Source organism: Ascaphus truei, chromosome 4 (assembly GCF_040206685.1).
Source record: "Ascaphus truei isolate aAscTru1 chromosome 4, aAscTru1.hap1, whole genome shotgun sequence".
NCBI classification, from domain to species: Eukaryota; Metazoa; Chordata; class Amphibia; order Anura; family Ascaphidae; genus Ascaphus; species Ascaphus truei.
In genome coordinates this window covers 56,666,633-56,684,789 of record NC_134486.1, presented here as the reverse complement: position 1 = coordinate 56,684,789, position 18,157 = coordinate 56,666,633, and the positions used below count along the sequence as shown (strand labels likewise).

Here is an 18,157-nt window from a genome sequence, read left to right as displayed (position 1 = left end):
AAACAAAAGATGAAAGATTGAGGATCCGTGGCGACTGCTGTAGATTTAAGTGACCTCATACTATGGCATTTACGTAAATGATTCTTGAATCCATGCGCATACCAATGTCCCAAAGATACGCTCCACTTCAAGTGGGAGTACAGTACATTGATCAAATATTCATATAGTGAGCTTGCTGCATGTGAGCAGACAGTTTATATTAGATTAAAAATAACTAACACTGTACAATGGCGTTTTAATTCAAGACAATGGAGAACTGTGTATAGAAGCACACAAACTAAATTGAGTAACTGGATTTGATATACACTGTAATTTAAACTCTCTTGAAACCTTATAAAGTGCATTATACTTGAGATCCAAACGCTTACAGTGATACTTACCACTATTATAACGTGAAACCTATTCATTATAAGTCTGCTGGGAAACTAACCAACACCTACACAGCATATTGTAGTGTGTTGAATTAAGCAGCCCACTGACACATCTGGGTGTTTTTCTTTTATTTAACTTCATGTTTCAGGAGTTTATTTAGAAAAAAAAATCCCTTTCCCAGTTTAAAAGATTATTGTAGAGGATTATTTGATTGAAAATGTAGCCATGTGTAAAAATGGTGTACATATCTTAATCCTGGTAAGTAGACAGGGTTGCCAGTAACAATCATGGAGGTTTGCCTTCAAACCCTGGTGAAGTGTCATATGTAACAAAGGAAGTGACAACATGCTTTGTGTCCACTGTTAGTGACACAAAGGGTGGGTCTGTTCTGGAGATATATAAGACACAGAACTGCCTAAAGTTAGGTGTCTGGTTGATGTTAATGTTCCTGAGTGGAGTGTCTGCTGGAGCCAAGTTTGCCTGTCAGATACTTCAGTGTAAGCTGATTACACACTGTGTCCAGGGACCTGGCACAGCTGGTGGATCTCCCTTAGGGGAGAGGTGGAGAACAACTCTATTAAGAGAGGAGGAACCTTCTGCAAGGAGGACTTCAACAGAATGAGTGGCTAAGTGACGGCCACAATGAGGGGCAGTCTGCCTATGGAGATGACATTAAAGATGCCCTGGTTCAAAAGATCACTTCTGTGTGAATGTGGAGTTATTCAGCAGAAGGATGCACCAAGGCATCAGGCATCAGATACTTCCCCTGCTGCCGCAGAGATCCTGATGGGGTGGAGGCGCTGTACCAGATGTGAGTAGGACTCAGAGCACACTACCTCAGACGCCTGTCATGGTGATATCCCCACTAACACCCAGCGGGAGACTCAGGAGTCCTGTAAGCCAGCAGGTGCACCACACATCACACATCCATGTAATTGGGGGATTTTCTTACATATGGGTCAGGATCAGAAGGGCCCAGGGAAAACACTGTTACATATATACCAGCGGTGGCCAACTCCAGCCCTCAAGCCCCCCCCCCACAACAGGTCACGTTTTCAGGATATCAGTCAAAGACTGAGCCTCCAATTGAGCCACCTATGCTGAAGCAGGAACTGATTGAGCCACCTGTGCTGAAGCAGGGATATCCGTAAAACCTGACCTGTTGGCGAGGTTTGAGGGCTGGAGTTGAGCACCCCTGGCATATACTATATGGCATGGGTGCGTAAACTGGGGGGTGCAGGATTTTTTAATGGGGTCACGGAGGACCTCGGGAGTGAAGCAGGGTGGTGGCAGGGGACGCTGTGGGAGAAGATGACGGCGGCCCGCCAGAGTAGAGTAGGGTGGCAGAGGAGTTGGACACAGGTAGAGAAGGACGGCCGAGGAGGAGCACGCCCCAGTGGTCCGACCTGGAAGTTTTCACTGACTTCCGGTGTCTGCCGCTGGTACAGCGCGCTCCCCCCATTGTCCAACTCCTCTGCTGCCCTGCTCGGCTCTGGCGGGCCACCGTCATCATCTCCCGTCGCCGTCTTCTGCCACCACCCTGCAACATTCCAGAGGCCCTCCTCTCCCACGATCCTCCTCACCTCAACTGAAGCCAGGAAGGCATTGCTGAGGGGGTGAGAGGAGGAGGGGTGATGAGAGGAGGTGGGGTGATGGGAGGAGGGGGTAAAAGATGAGGCGGGAGAGAGAGAATGAGGGGGGGGAGGGAAAGAGAGGATGAGGGGGGAGAGAGAGAAGGAGGGGCGAGAGCATGAGGCCGGAAAGGATGAGGAGGGGGAGAAGATGAGGTGGAGATAGAGGATGAGGGGGGAGAGAGGATGAGGGGGGAGAGAGGATGAGGGGGGAGAGAGGATGAGGGGGGAGAGGATGAGGGGGGAGAGAGGATAAGGGGAGAGAGAGGATGAGGGGGAGAGGGGATGATGGGGAGAGAGGGAGGATGAGGGGGGTAGAGGATGAGGGGGGAGAGAGAGGATGAGGGGGGAGAGAGTGAGGGGGGAGAGAGAGGATGAGGGGAGAGAGAGGATAGGGGAGAGAGAGAATGAGGGGGAGAGAGAGAATGAGGGGGAGAGAGGGGGTGAGGGGGACAGAGGGAGGATGAGGGCGGTGGAGGATGGGGGAGAGAGGATGAGGTGGCGAGGGAGGAGGAGGAGGGGTGAGAGAGAAAAAATGCAGTCAGTATTATCTTATACTACTACACTGATTTATTTTATTTTTTTTAACATAACATTTGTCATGTTTTATGGTTTAAAAAATGTTGAAATATTCAAGTATTGTTTACGTATTTGTATTCACATTTATATTGTATACCGATTGATAAAAAAAAAAAGTTTTCGTGATTTGGATTACATCAGGCAGGAGGAGGTCCGACTAATATCATGGAGGAATAAGGGGAGGCGCGGCGTAAACACTTTGCTCACCCCTGATATATGGTTCAATATCCAGGCTATAATTGGTTAAACATGAACATGCTTTCTGCCAGAAAATCGTCTTTGACAGGCAGTTATTCTCATTAAAAGTATACCAAACACATACAAAGTGAAAGGCACATGGGGGACAGACAGGCTGGCGGAGATAAGGAGCATGAGAAACAGAAACTGGCAAACGATAACATTTCCCACCATGTTTTCATCCCCAAACAAGCACAGCAGAAATAAGCTGAGGTAAGACTTCATGTAGGGCAGGTTTAGCAAAGATAAACATGCGTTAACACCAGGCTCACACACTAATCCAGGCAAACTTGAAGGTCTGATCACTCAACTAAAAGAATTGCGCAGCGTTCATATGTTAACTCATCTAAACATTGTTAAAAGTTAAAGTAACTGATGTATGCAGCATGCATTCTCTTAGTACTCTCAATCCCATCTTTAGAAAATAAAAAAACAAATAGAGAAACAACTCTTCACTGTCAACAACCATCACCTGCCTTTAGGAGAAAGAACCCGGCTGGACATCAAGTGCACATCAAAAGCCTCAACACCCTAATTGAAGTCACCATAGAAAGGTGCTGATGCAAAACTCCATCCCCAGTCATCCTCGTAAAGATTCAATATAAATGTACACTGCCCCTGCATCTCTTCTCTATGAACTCCACCTAAAACCGTTACTACATGGCTTAAGCCAGGGGTGGCCAACGCCAGTCCTCAAGAGCCACTAACAGGTCAGGTTTTTAGGATAGCCCTGCTTCCACACAGGTTGCACAGTCTTAGACTGCACCACCTGTGCTGAAGCAGGGATATCCTGAAAACCTGACCTGTTGGTGGCCCTTGAGGACTGGAGTTGGCCACCCCTGGCTTAGGCTTTGGTCCCGCTGCGTCCGGCGGCCCTCGCGGCCGTGGACCACCAGCCCCTTTCCTCTAGTGTGGGGGTCCCCGCTGGCTCCTCACGACTTGGCTGACTGCGTGCTGTGACGCATCAGCCGGCCGATGCTGCAAGCTCCTAGTGATTTGCAGCTCTGACGCGTCACGTGGTGCGGCAGTCAGCCAATGAGGGAAGGAGCTACGGATGGGAGGCGGCTTGGGAGGGGAGCAGGGAAGGAGCTGCGGGGAAAAATGTGTGAGTGTATATGTATGTGTGTATGTATGTATGTATGTGTATGTATATGTATGTATGTGTGTATGTATGTATGTGTGTATGTATGTATGTATGTGTATGTGTATGTATGTATGTGTGTATGTATGTATGTGTGTTTGTGTGTATGTATGTGTGTATGTATGTGTGTATGTATGTATGTATGTGTGTATGTATGTATGTATGTGTATGTGTATGTATGTATGTGTGTATGTATGTATGTGTGTTTGTGTGTTTGTATGTGTGTATGTATGTGTGTATGTATGTATGTGTGTATGTATGTATGTATGTGTATGTGTTGTGTGTGGGGGTGGTGGACGGCACCACGGCACCACGATCTCAGACCTGGCAAAGTTTTACTACGCCCCCCCCCCCCCCCCTCCCGCTCCGGCTCCCGGCTCCCTACAGACCGCATATCGCGGTCAATTGCCTGGCAGCGCCCCGCCTATCTGCAGTGCGGGCGCGCTGACTGAGGGAGCGGGGCCTTAGCCTTAAGCACCCAACCTCTAGTATTCTCCATGATGGCCCAGCACCCCATCTCTTCTCTTCATTAAAAAATATCCAACTCTCCATCTATACTTGCTGCATACTTCCCCCTCCCGAGCTCCACAACAATCTGCCAGCACCTCATCTCTACTTCTCACTATAATATCTCCGAACATAAAGGACCAGTTCCCCCAGTTCCTTTTTTTTTTTATTAATCTTACCACCCCCTCTTCTTCTTTTTTTCTACATGATAGGGAGCAGGGAGTCCTTGGAGCTGAACCGCGTGAATTTAAACTCCGAGACCCCCTGCTTCCCAAGATCCCAAGATAGATACCAGGGAAGGTGCTGCAGTAGCATCCCCTCCAGGGGAGACACAATGAAGGTTTAAATCGCCCGCACCACGTGGGCCAATAGTAAGTCTAGGTGTCGCGGCTTCCTATTGGCCTGCGTCATGTGGGGGATTTAAACCTCTAGGACCAGGCTGGGCAACCCTTTCGCCATTCGCCACTTGTGGCGAATTGGGAGTCAAAGTGTGGCGAATTGAGTAACCACAATATAAGGGCCGCCGGGACTCCTGCACTCACTGTGCGGCCCGCAGCGGCTTTCCGCTCTCCCTCTCGAGTTCGCTCCCGGTCCCCCACGCTCTCCCCCCTCGCCGATCCGCCCGCTCACGCTCTCCCCCCCTCCCCGATCAGCCCGCTCTCCCCCCTCCCGGATCAGCCTGCTCTTCCCCCTCCCGGATCAGCCCGCTCAGAGAACTGCAGGCAGCAGCGCGCTCTAGCATTGAGGCACTTCCATGCCTGCTAGAGCGCGCGCGTGCAGTCCGGCCTTCTCTGCCGCCTCCTCCGAGCAAACCGAGGTAGAGAGGGAGGGGTGTCATTGGAGGTGCAGGGGGGGTCATTTGAGGTGCAGGGGGGGTTCATTGGAGGTGCAGGGGGGTCATTCTAGGTGCAGGGGGGTCATTGGAGGTGCAGGGGGGTCATTGGAGGTGTAAGGGGGGGGTCATTGGAGGTGCAGCGGGGTTCATTGGAGGTGCAGAGGGGGGTCATTGGAGGTGCAGGGGGGGTAATTGGAGGTGCAGGGGGGGTGATTGGAGGTAGGGGGGTGATTGGAGATAGGGGAGGTGATGGGAGGTAGGGGGGGTGATGTGAGGTGCAGGGAGGGAGAGTGATGTGAGGTGCAGGGGGGAGAGTGATGTGAGGTGCAGGGGGAGAGTGATGTGAGGTGCAGGGGGGAGAGTGATGTGAGGTGTAGGGGGGAGAATGATGTGAGGTGCAGGGGGGGAGAATGATGTGAGGTGCAGGGAGGGAGAGTGATGTGAGGTGCAGGGGGGAGAGTGATGTGAGGTGCAGGGGGGAGAATGATGTGAGGTGCAGGGGGGAGAGTGATGTGAGGTGCAGGGGGGGAGAGTGATGTGAGGTGCAGGGGGGGAGAGTGATGTGAGGTGCAGGGGGGAGAATGATGTGAGGTGTAGGGGGGAGAATGATGTGAGGTGCAGGGGGGGAGAATGATGTGAGGTGCAGGGAGGGAGAGTGATGTGAGGTGCAGGGGGGGAGAGTGATGTGAGGTGCAGGGGGGGAGAATGATGTGAGGTGCAGGGGGGAGAGTGATGTGAGGTGCAGGGGGGAGAGTGATGTGAGGTGCAGGGGGGGAGAGTGATGTGAGGTGCTAGGGGGGAGAGTGATGTGAGGTGCAGGGGGGAGAGTGATGTGAGGTGCAGGGGGGAGAGTGATGTGAGGTGCACGGGGGGAGAGTGATGTGAGGTGCACGGGGGTAGAGTGATGTGAGGTGCACGGGGGGAGAGTGATTTGAGGTGCACGGGGGGAGAGTGATGTGAGGTGCACGGGGGGAGAAGGATGTGAGGTGCAGGGGGGGTGGGATGTGTGTGGTGTGCAGGGGGGTATTGTGTGTTTGATGTTGAGAGGGAGTATTATGTGTGTGGGTGAGGGAGAGAGATGGGGGTATGAGAGATAGGTGGGGGAGTATCGCAAAGGGGTGAGGGGTGCTGGGGGAGATATATGAGGATGATGATGAGAGGTGCTGGAGGAGAGATGATGATGATTTTTCCCGCGCGGCCCAAATTTATTTTCCTTGGAGCAGTTCGGCCCTTCTCGCTTTACGAGTTGTGCAGGCCTGCCTTACTTGGTAGGGAAGCAGTGCGCTCCAGCTGTGTGGCACGCTCCCCTTCCTCCCAGCCCGCTTCAGTGGTGTGACGCGCTTCCTCTGCTCCAGTACCAGAAGTTGATGCGCTGACACGCTCCTCCCCATCCCCTCCCTCCCCTGGCCAGGCCCGCCACCACCGCTTCCTTCCCTTTCTTTCTAAGCCGCCGCAATCTGGTTAGGAGACGGGGCTGATGCGGGGGACGGGGGCTGATGCCTGATGCGGGGGACAGGTGCTGATGCCTGATACGGGGGTGACGGGGGCTGATGCCTGATACGGGGGCGACGGGGGCTGATGCCTGGGACGGGGGGGAAGGGGGCTGATGCCTGGGACAGGGGGTAGGGGGGCTGATGCCTGGGACGGGGGGAGGGGGGCTGATGCCTGGGATTGGGGACAGGGGCTGATGCCTGGGATGGGGAGGGGGGCTGATGCCTGATACGGGGGAGGGGAGCTGATGCCTGATGAGGGGGACGGGGGCTGATGCCTGATACGGGGGACGGGGGCTGATGCCTGATACGGGGGAGGGTGGGGGCTGATGCCTGGGACAGGGGGTAGAGGGCTGCTGCTGCCTGATGATGAGGGAGCTGCTGGGGGAGATGATGAAGGGTACTGGGGCAGATGATGAAGGGTGCTGGGGCAGATGATGAAGGGTGCAGGGGCAGATGATGAAAGGTGCTGGGGCAGATGATGAAGGGTGCTGGGGGAGATGTTGGAGGGTGCTGGGGAAGATGATGAAGGGTGCTGGGGCAGATGATGAAGGGTGCTGGGGCAGATGATGAAGGGTGCTGGGGCAGATGATGAAGGGTGCTGGGGGAGATGAGGGGGTTTACATGAGATGATGAAGGGGGAAATGAGATTAGGAGGAAGATAGTGGTGGTGGCATGAGGGGGTGAGAGGAGGAGGGGGTGAGGGAGCTTGAGGGGGGTTATGGTCTGAGAATTTATAAACTTTTTCAAACCGTGTGATTAAAATTTTCGCATGCGCAACATAATACCTACATTTTTACATGGTGTGGCTATTTTCACTTCTAATTCGCCACACCTGTGGCTACATTGAAAAATAGGTTGCCCACTCCTGCTCTAGGAAGTACGTGCAGCTCCTTCTCCAGTAAGTGTCTGGGGAAGGAAGGGGTTCCTGGGCTGAAATGAATGCGGTTCAGCTCCAGAGACCACCTGCCTCCTATACTTGTTTAAAAAAGTGGGGCGTTTGGAATTGCTCCGTTAACACAAAAAAAAACGATTAAAACTTTACATGGAGTTCTAGATAAACAGAAAACATTAATATGCTTTATATCAAAATCGGTCATTTGCAACTTCTGTTTTTATATATATATATAGACAGACAGACAGACAGACAGACAGACAGACAGACAGATAATTTTTTGTCATATTGGATGTAGCATTGGAAACTTTTGTCTTTTGTTTATATTATAAGCATTAAAGAATACATGTACCTAGGAATAGAGGAATTAAGAAAAGTAAAGAAGAGATGAGCCAATTGGATCATAGCTTTCTATCAACATTTAATCCTTAGGCGCCAGCAGTCTATGGGCCCTTATAATGTTCAGGGAATATTATAATGTTCAGGGAACGTCATGTCATTATTGCTAATTTTCTAGGGATTGAGTTCACCACTTGATCCGGTCTGCACTTCTGCTCTCATCACTGTTGGACGGTTAGGACCACACTATCAAAAGGGCTCACAGAAGACCGGACACACTTGGGTATCGCCAGCCATCCGGCATGAAAGTGTTCTGATCCTCTATTTCCAATACACGTTCTGCATTCTGCATTCTTATTCTCCCTTTTATCCTCTGCAATCAGACTATCATGCTGAATACTCTTCAGAAGCGGCACTTAAAAATTAGCAACAATCCTCATGGGGCCAAATCTCAATGTCACTATTCCATATTCATCCTTCTGGCGAGCCCGTTTGTTACTGATAATTCATTATTTTTTCTTGCTTATTCTTCACTCGCTTGACATTTGAACAACAAGCATTCCTTCTGTTATCCTTTGCCAACTCCTCCTCAACAAATTATCCACTGCTTGTTTGTGTCCATAAAACAAAATGTTTTTTTTTGTTTGTTTATTATTTTAAATATACCATTGCTTTTAATGGGGGTTCATTTTCCTTCATAAATCTGATTATATGTTTTGCTCTTAACAGTGTGATCCAGAGAGGATCAGAAAGGGTCCCAATTTTGTATAGCACTCAGTGCCGGAAATAGGTGAACTGGATAGCAGTGATCCTACAGGAAAATTACCTGTACAGGGAAATTATTAGCCTACTGCTGCGGCACAGTTTATTCGAGCATTTGCCCGTTCTGTGCCGCAGCAGTAGCCTGGCGTGCGCCCGAGTGTGACGGGCGCACGCCGAAGCAGCGGAAGAGCGCCCTCCGATCGGGGCGCTCTCCCTACCGCTGCCGGGTCCGCCGGGTCCCCCGGAACCCCCTGCCGCTGTCCCGCGATCGCGGGACACCAGGGCTCCCTCGGGGAGCCCCTGGACACGCGTGCAGCGGGCGCACGCTCCCGATGACGCGTGACCGCGCGGCCACTAGCAAGCCGGGAGATTTCCCGGCTTGCGGTACCGACCACACTTCAATAAAGTGTGTCGGTAGTGTATAATAATTTCCCTATACAGGTAATTTTCCTGTAGGATCACTGCTATCCAGTTCACCTATTTCTGGCACTGAGTGCTATACAAAATTGGGACCCTTTCTGATCCTCTCTGGATCACACTGTTAAGAATATATTATTCTGCCCCTAATAAGCACCTGCCTATCTTTTGATATTCATTCTGATGTATATTAACGGATGAGCGGTCTCATCCCCTTTAAGTTTAATATATGTTTTGCTCCAATCTTGCCCTAGCTTTGCACCCAGTAGAATTTTATAAATATTACCAAGCTAAATTAGTAACATCTTACTGACTGTCCTCTTACCTCTCACACAATCTGCTGGCTTTTCTTCAGGTATTTTATTCCTTTGAGCTACTCTATATTTTACATTTCTGGATACACAAACATCTTTCAGTCTGGTTCAGTTCTCAAACTTTCGGATTCACTTCGCTCTATGAATCTCCCATGTCTTAGATTCCTCTTCTCTTTCACCACCGTATTTGAAACTTTTTACACCTGCAGGGTATTATGCACTAGGGTAGCGGTAGGCAACATAGCTGGTGGATGCTGCACACTGCCCCCACCCAGCTTTGTAAACCAGCAACATCTCCACTTCCTCTGCACTAGGTGGAGCGGAATGCTGGGGTGGCCACCTGTTGCCCATCATTGCACTAGGGTCTCATTTTTACCATCTTCAAAGCTTAGGTGGAATCTCACCTCCTATCTTGTACAAATGCTGTGTACCCTACTGTTTTTCATAACTGGGGGAAGTTAACATTTTACTGTGGTACTACAATGGCAAGGCACATCTGGTTAAAACAATTCTTTTGAAACAAATATGTTCCTGTCTGATGTTCCACAATGCTTCATTGTCTTTGCAAAGCTTTTCCCATGTCAGTGGACATGAGCAGCAGAAGTAAAAATGAAAAGCCTATTTTGAGTAGCGTCAAAACATACTGGAATGTCAAAGGACAATGTGATGTTCCCTTGAGATGTGACATCTGTCAAGACAGAGGCCAATCTTAGCTCACTTTTTAAACACTGGCCCAGCACCTGTTTGACTAGCTACTAACGACTGCTAGTATTCACTAATGACTCTGGTAATGAAGTAATTAAAAAAGTTGTGACTGTAAGGTACTGTGGAAACAAGATACACAGTGATGTACCTCCCAATTCCCTACATTTCCAGTGAGTGACGCGGTAAACTGTAGCGATATTTGAGATATTTCTTACCTTGACATTGGTATCCCTGTTTTCCTATAACACCCCTGTAAATAAAAAAATACAAATTAGAAAGAGAAATATATCACGTAGTTAGACATTTTTAAATATAATGTAATTAAATAAACTCAACAAGTAATATTCCAAATGCGTAGGAAAAGGAATGGGGCAGCAATAGTTTCATCTAAGAAACATCAGAGCAGCTGAACTTTTCATGTTAAAAATGATAGGAAGTATAAAATAAATGGAAGGAAAGGATGGAGGAAGAAGGAAGGAATGAGGAAGAAAAGAGAAGGGGAGAAAGCAAGAACATTTATTTACATTAGCAGCTCACAGCATTTATTTAGTAAATCATTATTAACAAGGAAATAAACATATTTTTTATTAAAATGATGATATAATAGTGAAATATGAATTAGTCCAGTGCTAACCCAATGAGACATTAAACACGAGGAGAAAATAAATATACCGCTTAACTAAGTTCATCAGAAAGAATTATGAAAAATACTGCACTGTATTTACTGATATATGGAATATGTGAGGATTAAAGATTTAGGGGGATATACCAGTAGCTGCCACTTTGTCCTTGTAAACAGCGCGGTTTGATATGATCATGTCACGGAATAAAATGCGACAACTAGCCATATTCTGTATTACAAATCACATTGTTTAAATCGTGTCTATACAATGTGACAAACTGCACAGTGAAACAACCAATCCGCACGGATTGTATTTTGAAGTGGCATTGCCTGAAGGTGGCGCTATCGGCCGAGAGAGACAAAGGTTAGTAGAGTCTCAAATTCTATATATCCCCTCAAACCTCCCTCTAACTAACCTATGGGAGTTATGCTAATGAATTATGAAAAGTATATTTAAATGAGTCACACACCCACACTACCAAAATGATTTCCTAAGATCTATATAGTGAGAGGTTTAGGCCCCTGGTGTCAGACCCAACAGGACCAAAACACGCATCCTCTGCTAATCAGGGCTGCAGCTCTAGCATTGAACTAAACCAGATGCTTAGAAATGCTACTGTCACAGCCTACATTTTAGCTACTCACACCTATAATAACTATGGGCCTAGCTATAGCCCGGGCAGCCTGGGTGAAGCCCGGGGGCCCATGCTCTTGGGGGCCCACTCTCTAGGGTGACCAATCCAAATTTTTCCTGGCACTCGCGACAACGCATGCGCGAAAAGCTCGGAGTTTGCCGGTCGCACATTCACAATCAGAGTTTACCGGTCCCGCATGCATGGTCGGCAAGTGCCAATCACGCATGCGAATGAGCAGCCGGCAAGTATCGATCGCACATGCACTGCCAACACAAAGCATTTTTTTGCCCGGTGGTCCGCGCATAACGTTCTCCTATAACCCCTATGAGCCCTTACCCCTGGTTTCCTTTAAAACCGCACAATTTCCGCTTCCTGGTTGCCAGTTAAATGTGCCTTGTGCAGAAAAGGAGTACACCCGAGACACGTGGGAAATATGCTAATAGATGTATTAGCTGCAGGTGTGGTTTAGTTTGGTGCTAGAGCTGTTGCTGTCAATAGCAGAGGCTCTGGGTTCTGATCCTGTTGCTTCTGACACCAGCACCCCCTTCATCACAAAGGGCATTATGGAAATCCTTTAGGAGGTGTGGGGAGTCAATCGTTTAAATATACTTTTCATATCTCCCAGGTACCTCATGTGTCCTATTTTCAGAGCACAGATGTCTCTCCCTGAAACTCTACTAAAGTATCTCTCTCTGAGTTTGATCTTTATTGGTCATTCCGTCCTTATTTTCAGAGCCAGAATGGAACCACCTCTAGCCTTTTCCACATGGTTTGCACATGCAAGAAAGGCTTACAGAATACCAATATCTGACAAATGAGCGGAAAGGGCTCTTTCTGCCCGGATATGTACAACTCTGAGTTACTACAATATCCTCCAATGTATGAAAGAACATTTTTACAATGTTGAGCGTTAGGTCAACATCTGGATCATTTCCTTTGGGTTCGATCTCCAAAGCTTTGGTCATTGAGTTTCCACAGATATAGGGGAAGGAACTAAAATGCAATAAGATGGGAATTTGGCAGAATGTGCTGTTTCTTGTGGTTGAATGAGAAATGCTGTGGTTACATGAAAGAAGCACTAGCAATTCATGTTTTATTTGGAACGCATTGTGTGTTAAACAGACAGCAACACAAGGGCGAACAACAAGGTTTAACCCTTTCGCTGCTAGGGGGCAGAAACGCATCGCTTTCATTGTGATTAATTTATTCTTACATTTTAGATAAAGATGTAGATAGAGTGGAGATGAGCGCATGTAAAAAGAAACAACAGAGTGTGTAATATATATACTAAAGAACAATGTGCAAGAACAATAGGGTAGGAGATAATCATATAGGGCTATAGGTACTCACATCGGCATATGTGAGCAAAATCCCTCAGCGTTGTCTTGAAGGTTCTCACTCTGGTCATGGAGTGGACTCGTCTGCTGGAACCGGCACAGGCATGCGTGAGTCAAATCACTTGGTGTGGTCCTCTTTGTTGCTCCTAATGCTTCTTATAGCCGTGTGTAAATTATCTATAATAAATGTAGTCTCCGTGGCTGGGTACAGTTCCGGTAGCAGTGAGTCCCCTTCTCCGCGTCCGGATACAGGGCTGAGTCCCAGAAACTGGAAACAACTACGGGAGCTGCAGAAGGTCAGAAAGGCTCCACGCTATGCCTAGAACAACATGTTTCGGAAATTCAATTTCCTTCGTCAGGAAACGTGTTGCTCTAGGCATATAGATAATGAACACACGGCTATAAGAAGCATTAGGAGCAACAAAGAGGACCACACCAAGTGATTTGACTCACGCATGCCAGTGCCGGTTCCAGCAGACGAGTCCACTCCGTGACCAGAGTGAGAACCTTCAAGACAACGTTGAGGGATTTTGCTCACATATGCCCGTGTGAGTACCTATAGCCCTATATGATTATCTCCTACCCTATTGTCCTTGCACATTGTTCTTTAGTATATATTTTATACACTCTGTTGTTTCTTTTTACATGCGCTCATCTCCATTCTATCTACATCTCCACCAAGGATCAGGGGACGATCCTATTGATTGAGCAGCAGTACCATCAGGGCCAGTATTAACTTTTTTGATATTCCTGTATAAAGCTTCTATTTGTATAAACTTGCCTGAAGATGAACAACTGATACACCAGTGAGTGTCTGATATAAACCATTGATATGTATAAGCTCAGGGTATATATATATATATATATATGGTCCATTTCCAGTGTGTGCCTCCAGCTCACAATGATATGCAGTAGATCCCAATGGTGGTGAAAAAAAGCGGAGCACAGCAAGCAAAATATAGGGGCTACAATACAAAATGTTCAATTATAAACAACTTTAATTAGGTTGGTGACAACATGGGATAGAGCAGGGTGAATCAGAGTGATTCACCCTGCTCTATCCCATGTTGTCACCAACCTAATTAAAGTTGTTTTTAATTGAAGATTTTGTATTGTAGCCCCTATATTTTGCATGCTGTGCTTCGCCTTTTTTCACCACCATTGGGATCTACGGCATTAATATAATTACTTTACTATTATTACATATAACTGTAAAATCCCCTATTTTTCTTTTATTATCTTATATTTGAAACAGTAATTATAGGCAGAATTCTAGCTGTTAAAATGTTATGGAGGAATATGCCAATTGCCTCATTTTCTGCCTCCTATAGATGTAGCAGGACTTACTGCCTCCGTGGGTGCACGAGGTTGCCAGAGGGCGCTAGGGCCGCAACCAAGAAAGCAGTAATCTGTCCGGGGTGATTAAGTCAGCGGGTGTCCGTGCTTCTGAATCTAACTGAAAGTGGGAGCAACTTAAAATACTGTAGTGTTCTTATTTCTTTACAAAATGTGTTTGCCCTGTCTTCTTTATCATCTAGACTAGAGAATAACACAATGTTTGGCCTCTATAATGAAAACAACAGCACTCTATAAGGAAATGGTGCGAGTTTACAAATAGCCAAAAAGTGACCTTGAGAAAGAAGTACCAGGTCTACAATCATAGACAATTAAGGTAACTCTTCATTCTGTCAAGTTTCCAAAAGTAAATGTTTTATACTGTGCTTGGGGTGAATATGAAAATGTTTAGATACTGATTGTAATTATTGTAGTGTGAATTGAGTTGAACTGATGGATGGGAGAACACACTTTTGCATTTCTCTTTTCTGAGGTCAGTAGTGTACATTTACTGATTGCTTTATATTATGACCTTAAAGTCTTCCAACTCTGGGAAATCATTCAACCAACAGTGTATTAGCGCTGATCGAATTGTATCTAGCGAGCCTGTTATGATATTAGAAGCAAATCAAAGACTTCCATGGACAAGTATAAAATAATACAATCCTATTCTTTGAAAAAATATCTTTCAGCAACATAAAGGAATAAGGCCCCCAAAATATCAAGCTCCCATAAATGTGTCAGATGCATTCGTTTTCTTTAGTCCTACAGTATGTACACCTCAGCACTATACACGTACCACCCCAAAAGAATTAGAGGTTATAGCGTCTACAGGCAGCAAGTGTTAGTTGCCGATGCCAAGTGAAAAACAAAAGTATTTGTTATCAGTAATGATTATCAGTACCAGAGTTATCTTAATTTAAAAACTTTGTCTAGTTAATGCCTTTAACTGTCGAGATAGGAACAAAATAACTTGACCTCATACTGTGAGCCATAGGCCAAAGACCAGTACAATATCTAGCCACACAAAGGGCACTTATAATCTATTTCTGCAGCCACATAACAGATCCTGCTGGACAAACACTACAAGGACATTTCCTAATGTTGTTTGTGTAATAAAAAAAAAATCCAAAAGGGATTGAATAACATGCGGCTCTGAGAAAGAACTGTTTATTAAGAGTAAACCATTTCCTGGATAATACGGTATGAAATATGTGCATCTTTTTTTAAACAATATGTAACTTCTGTTTCATTTTTTTTCTGTACATACTTTAGTAATATTTACATGCCAAATGTTAAAAAAAAAATGTATAATCTCAAATGTACACGTTATATAAACCTACATAAGGTATGTAGGTATGTATTGTACAGGTGCAACGACGAGTATTCTAAAACTTGCCTTGGAAATTCTGGGGCAAAATCCAGGTAATGCTGCCAACATTTTAGTGAAATTTCTGCAGACAGACTAATGGCCCATCGGATTAACACAGCGGGGGTCCCTGTGCTTGCTTAAATCTGCACTGAACCATATATTAGTTTGTATACAATGTCACTGCAGAGGTGGAATGGAACAGGGCCGGCGGTGCAAGGGTAGTCGGCCCCCTAGGCCAGGGGTCTGCAACCTCTCAATAAAGGACAAAATATGTGGGGGAAATAAAATGCAAGAAGGATAAATTAGTCCGCTCGCCAGTATATCATGAAAGATTTTTTCTATATATTCTTGTAAACTACGGTGCATAGGAGGACATAATAATGTGTACAAAAATGATCCCTAAAGATCAAAAATATCCTCCAAAATATTGCACTCAGAGTATTGTAGTAGAATATATAGGGGCAAAAGTGGTCCGACAGTTATTTACTGTACTGGCTGTCTGATAGACATGGGATCAATTGATAAGTTAAAATGAAAATAATAAAATTTGATTGCATCGATAAATCAAGTGACCCAATGTGTGTTATTATTTACAGTGAAAGAGTGTATATAAAACAAATAAAATATCCCCGCAGTGGAGTGCACGAGAAGGATTGTACACTGGATATATTTATGTATGTATATAAGGTAGGACAAATCCTTAATCACAGAAGTCTTTGTGTCTACCAAATATATACACCCAGAATTCCTGCTCAGACATCAAAGTAATAAATTGGTATGTATATGCTGTGTTCACTATATGTGAACAGTCCAGAAAGATTATTAGGCTGGAAGTAGCCAAGAGTGTGTATATATATGTATATGTTTATATATATATATATATATATATATATATATATGTAGCCCCGAGGTAAATTTAAAATCCCTGGCCCCTCTCCGCGAGTGCCGTGTGGTAGCGGGTGCCGCCGGAGGCTGCGACGGACCCGCCGGCACTTCGCGAGGGTGGGGGCCAGAGCAGGGAGTAGCGCGTTGCCCTGCGGTGCAGGCCGGTTGCCGGGGACGCGATCGGGCCGTCGCTAGGGCCGCGATCGCGTTGCCACCGGCTCGGCGGCTTGAAGAGAGGGCGCCGCCATTGCGCGTAGGTTCGCGCATGCGCAGGGACCGGAAAGCGCGCGATAGGATCCCCAGTGCAGGGAGAGATCGCGCGAGAGTAGGGAAGAAGATAGAGAGGTTGAGGTGGCCATTAGGGGTTCGCGCATGCGCAGGGCAAGTGCGCACGCGGCCCCAATGCTTAGGCAGCCCCCTGGGAACTACAACTCCCAGGAGGCTTAGGGAGACAGAGGTCAGGTGCTCCCTTGCGGCCAATAGGGCTGGAGGAAGCTCAGCCCGGGAATATAGATACATTTCCCGGGCTTTGCATGCGTCAGTCAGGCAGAGGAGAAGGAAGGAGTAGGAAGGGTGCAGGGAGCGCGTGGCTCCTGCATCAGGTAAGGGTTCTCCCTAGATCCCCAGGCAGGCCCCAATTCCCGGTAAGGGCAGGGGGTAACTGAAGAGGGACGGCCCTAGCTAGGGAGGTGACCCTTAGGTGTGGAAGGTGCGAGTTTGGCAGTGCCACAGCGGAGAGGGCTGTGGGCACTGGCAAAGAGGCACAGTGTGCAAGCAGTGGAATTGCTGCGGGATCCAGGTGGCTGTGTGTGATTGCAGCTGGCTGTGTGTGTTGTCGCTGCATGTGCTGGGCGCAGTGCGTGCAGTGTGTGTGAAGCGTGTGTGGATCCCTGCAGGCTGACAGTGTGAGCGGTGTGTCAGCTGCAGGTGCTTTAGGAGTAGCTAGTTAATAGCTAGTAGCCAGTTACAGATAGGACTGGGTAGCTAGGGGAAGGGGGGCAGGTTATGGTTCCACAGGCCCTAGGAGTTTTCCCCAAGCCATCCCAGGTTGTGGTTCATCAGGGACAGGCCCTAGGTTAGGGTTGCTGTCACTCTAGGAGTAGTTAGTGATAGGAAGGGATAGCGGCGGTTGCTGTTCCCATGCGGTTGGTGTTGCCGTGATCCGGTTGCAGTTCCCGTGGAGCGGTGGGACCCTCGTTGGGGTCCACCGGCAGAGTACCTGGAAAGGATCAGACGGACGTCTGACCCTTTGAGAAGAGAGTTGCGGTCCCGAGCATCGGAGTGCTCGGAAGGTATCTCTGAAGTATTATAAGTGCACCAACTGGGCCCTAGCTTAATTTAGTGACTGCGCAGTCACCCACGACCTTCCGTAGGATTGCGGGACATTGGGTGTGGGGGATCACAGGACACTGGGTGGGGAACACCAGACATTGGGCTGAGGTGATGCGGATAGAGCATCTGGTTATGTTATGTAATGAGTTATATGTGTGTGTTAAGTAAAGTGTTAGTTATTGGTTTATCATCTACGTGTGTTATTGTATTTCTTACCCAGGGCTATCTTTCATAACGGGGGATCCTGGGTAAGTGGAGGCGCTGCACCAGTTAATGGTAAGGGTTTCCCCAGGCTCCCAGCTAGCGGAGGCTCAGATCTCCTGGAGCCACAGGTGTTATGCAGTACCAGTAACCCTTTAGGAGCAGGTGTGTTGCAGGGAAAGGGACCGGTTAGACCACGAGGGGCCAATGTGAG

General features: G+C 47.4%; 1 protein-coding gene across 1 annotated transcript in view; it reads right to left on the bottom strand.

Annotated features, from left to right (window-relative positions):
* The window catches only part of PRKCE (protein kinase C epsilon), a 518,187-nt gene that overhangs the window by 203,259 nt on the left and 296,771 nt on the right, over positions 1–18,157 (bottom strand). Inside the window, exon 4 of the mRNA XM_075595803.1 lies at positions 10,440–10,474. Within this exon, the coding sequence (XP_075451918.1) occupies positions 10,440–10,474 (35 nt within the window). The remainder of the gene's footprint in view (positions 1–10,439; positions 10,475–18,157) is intronic.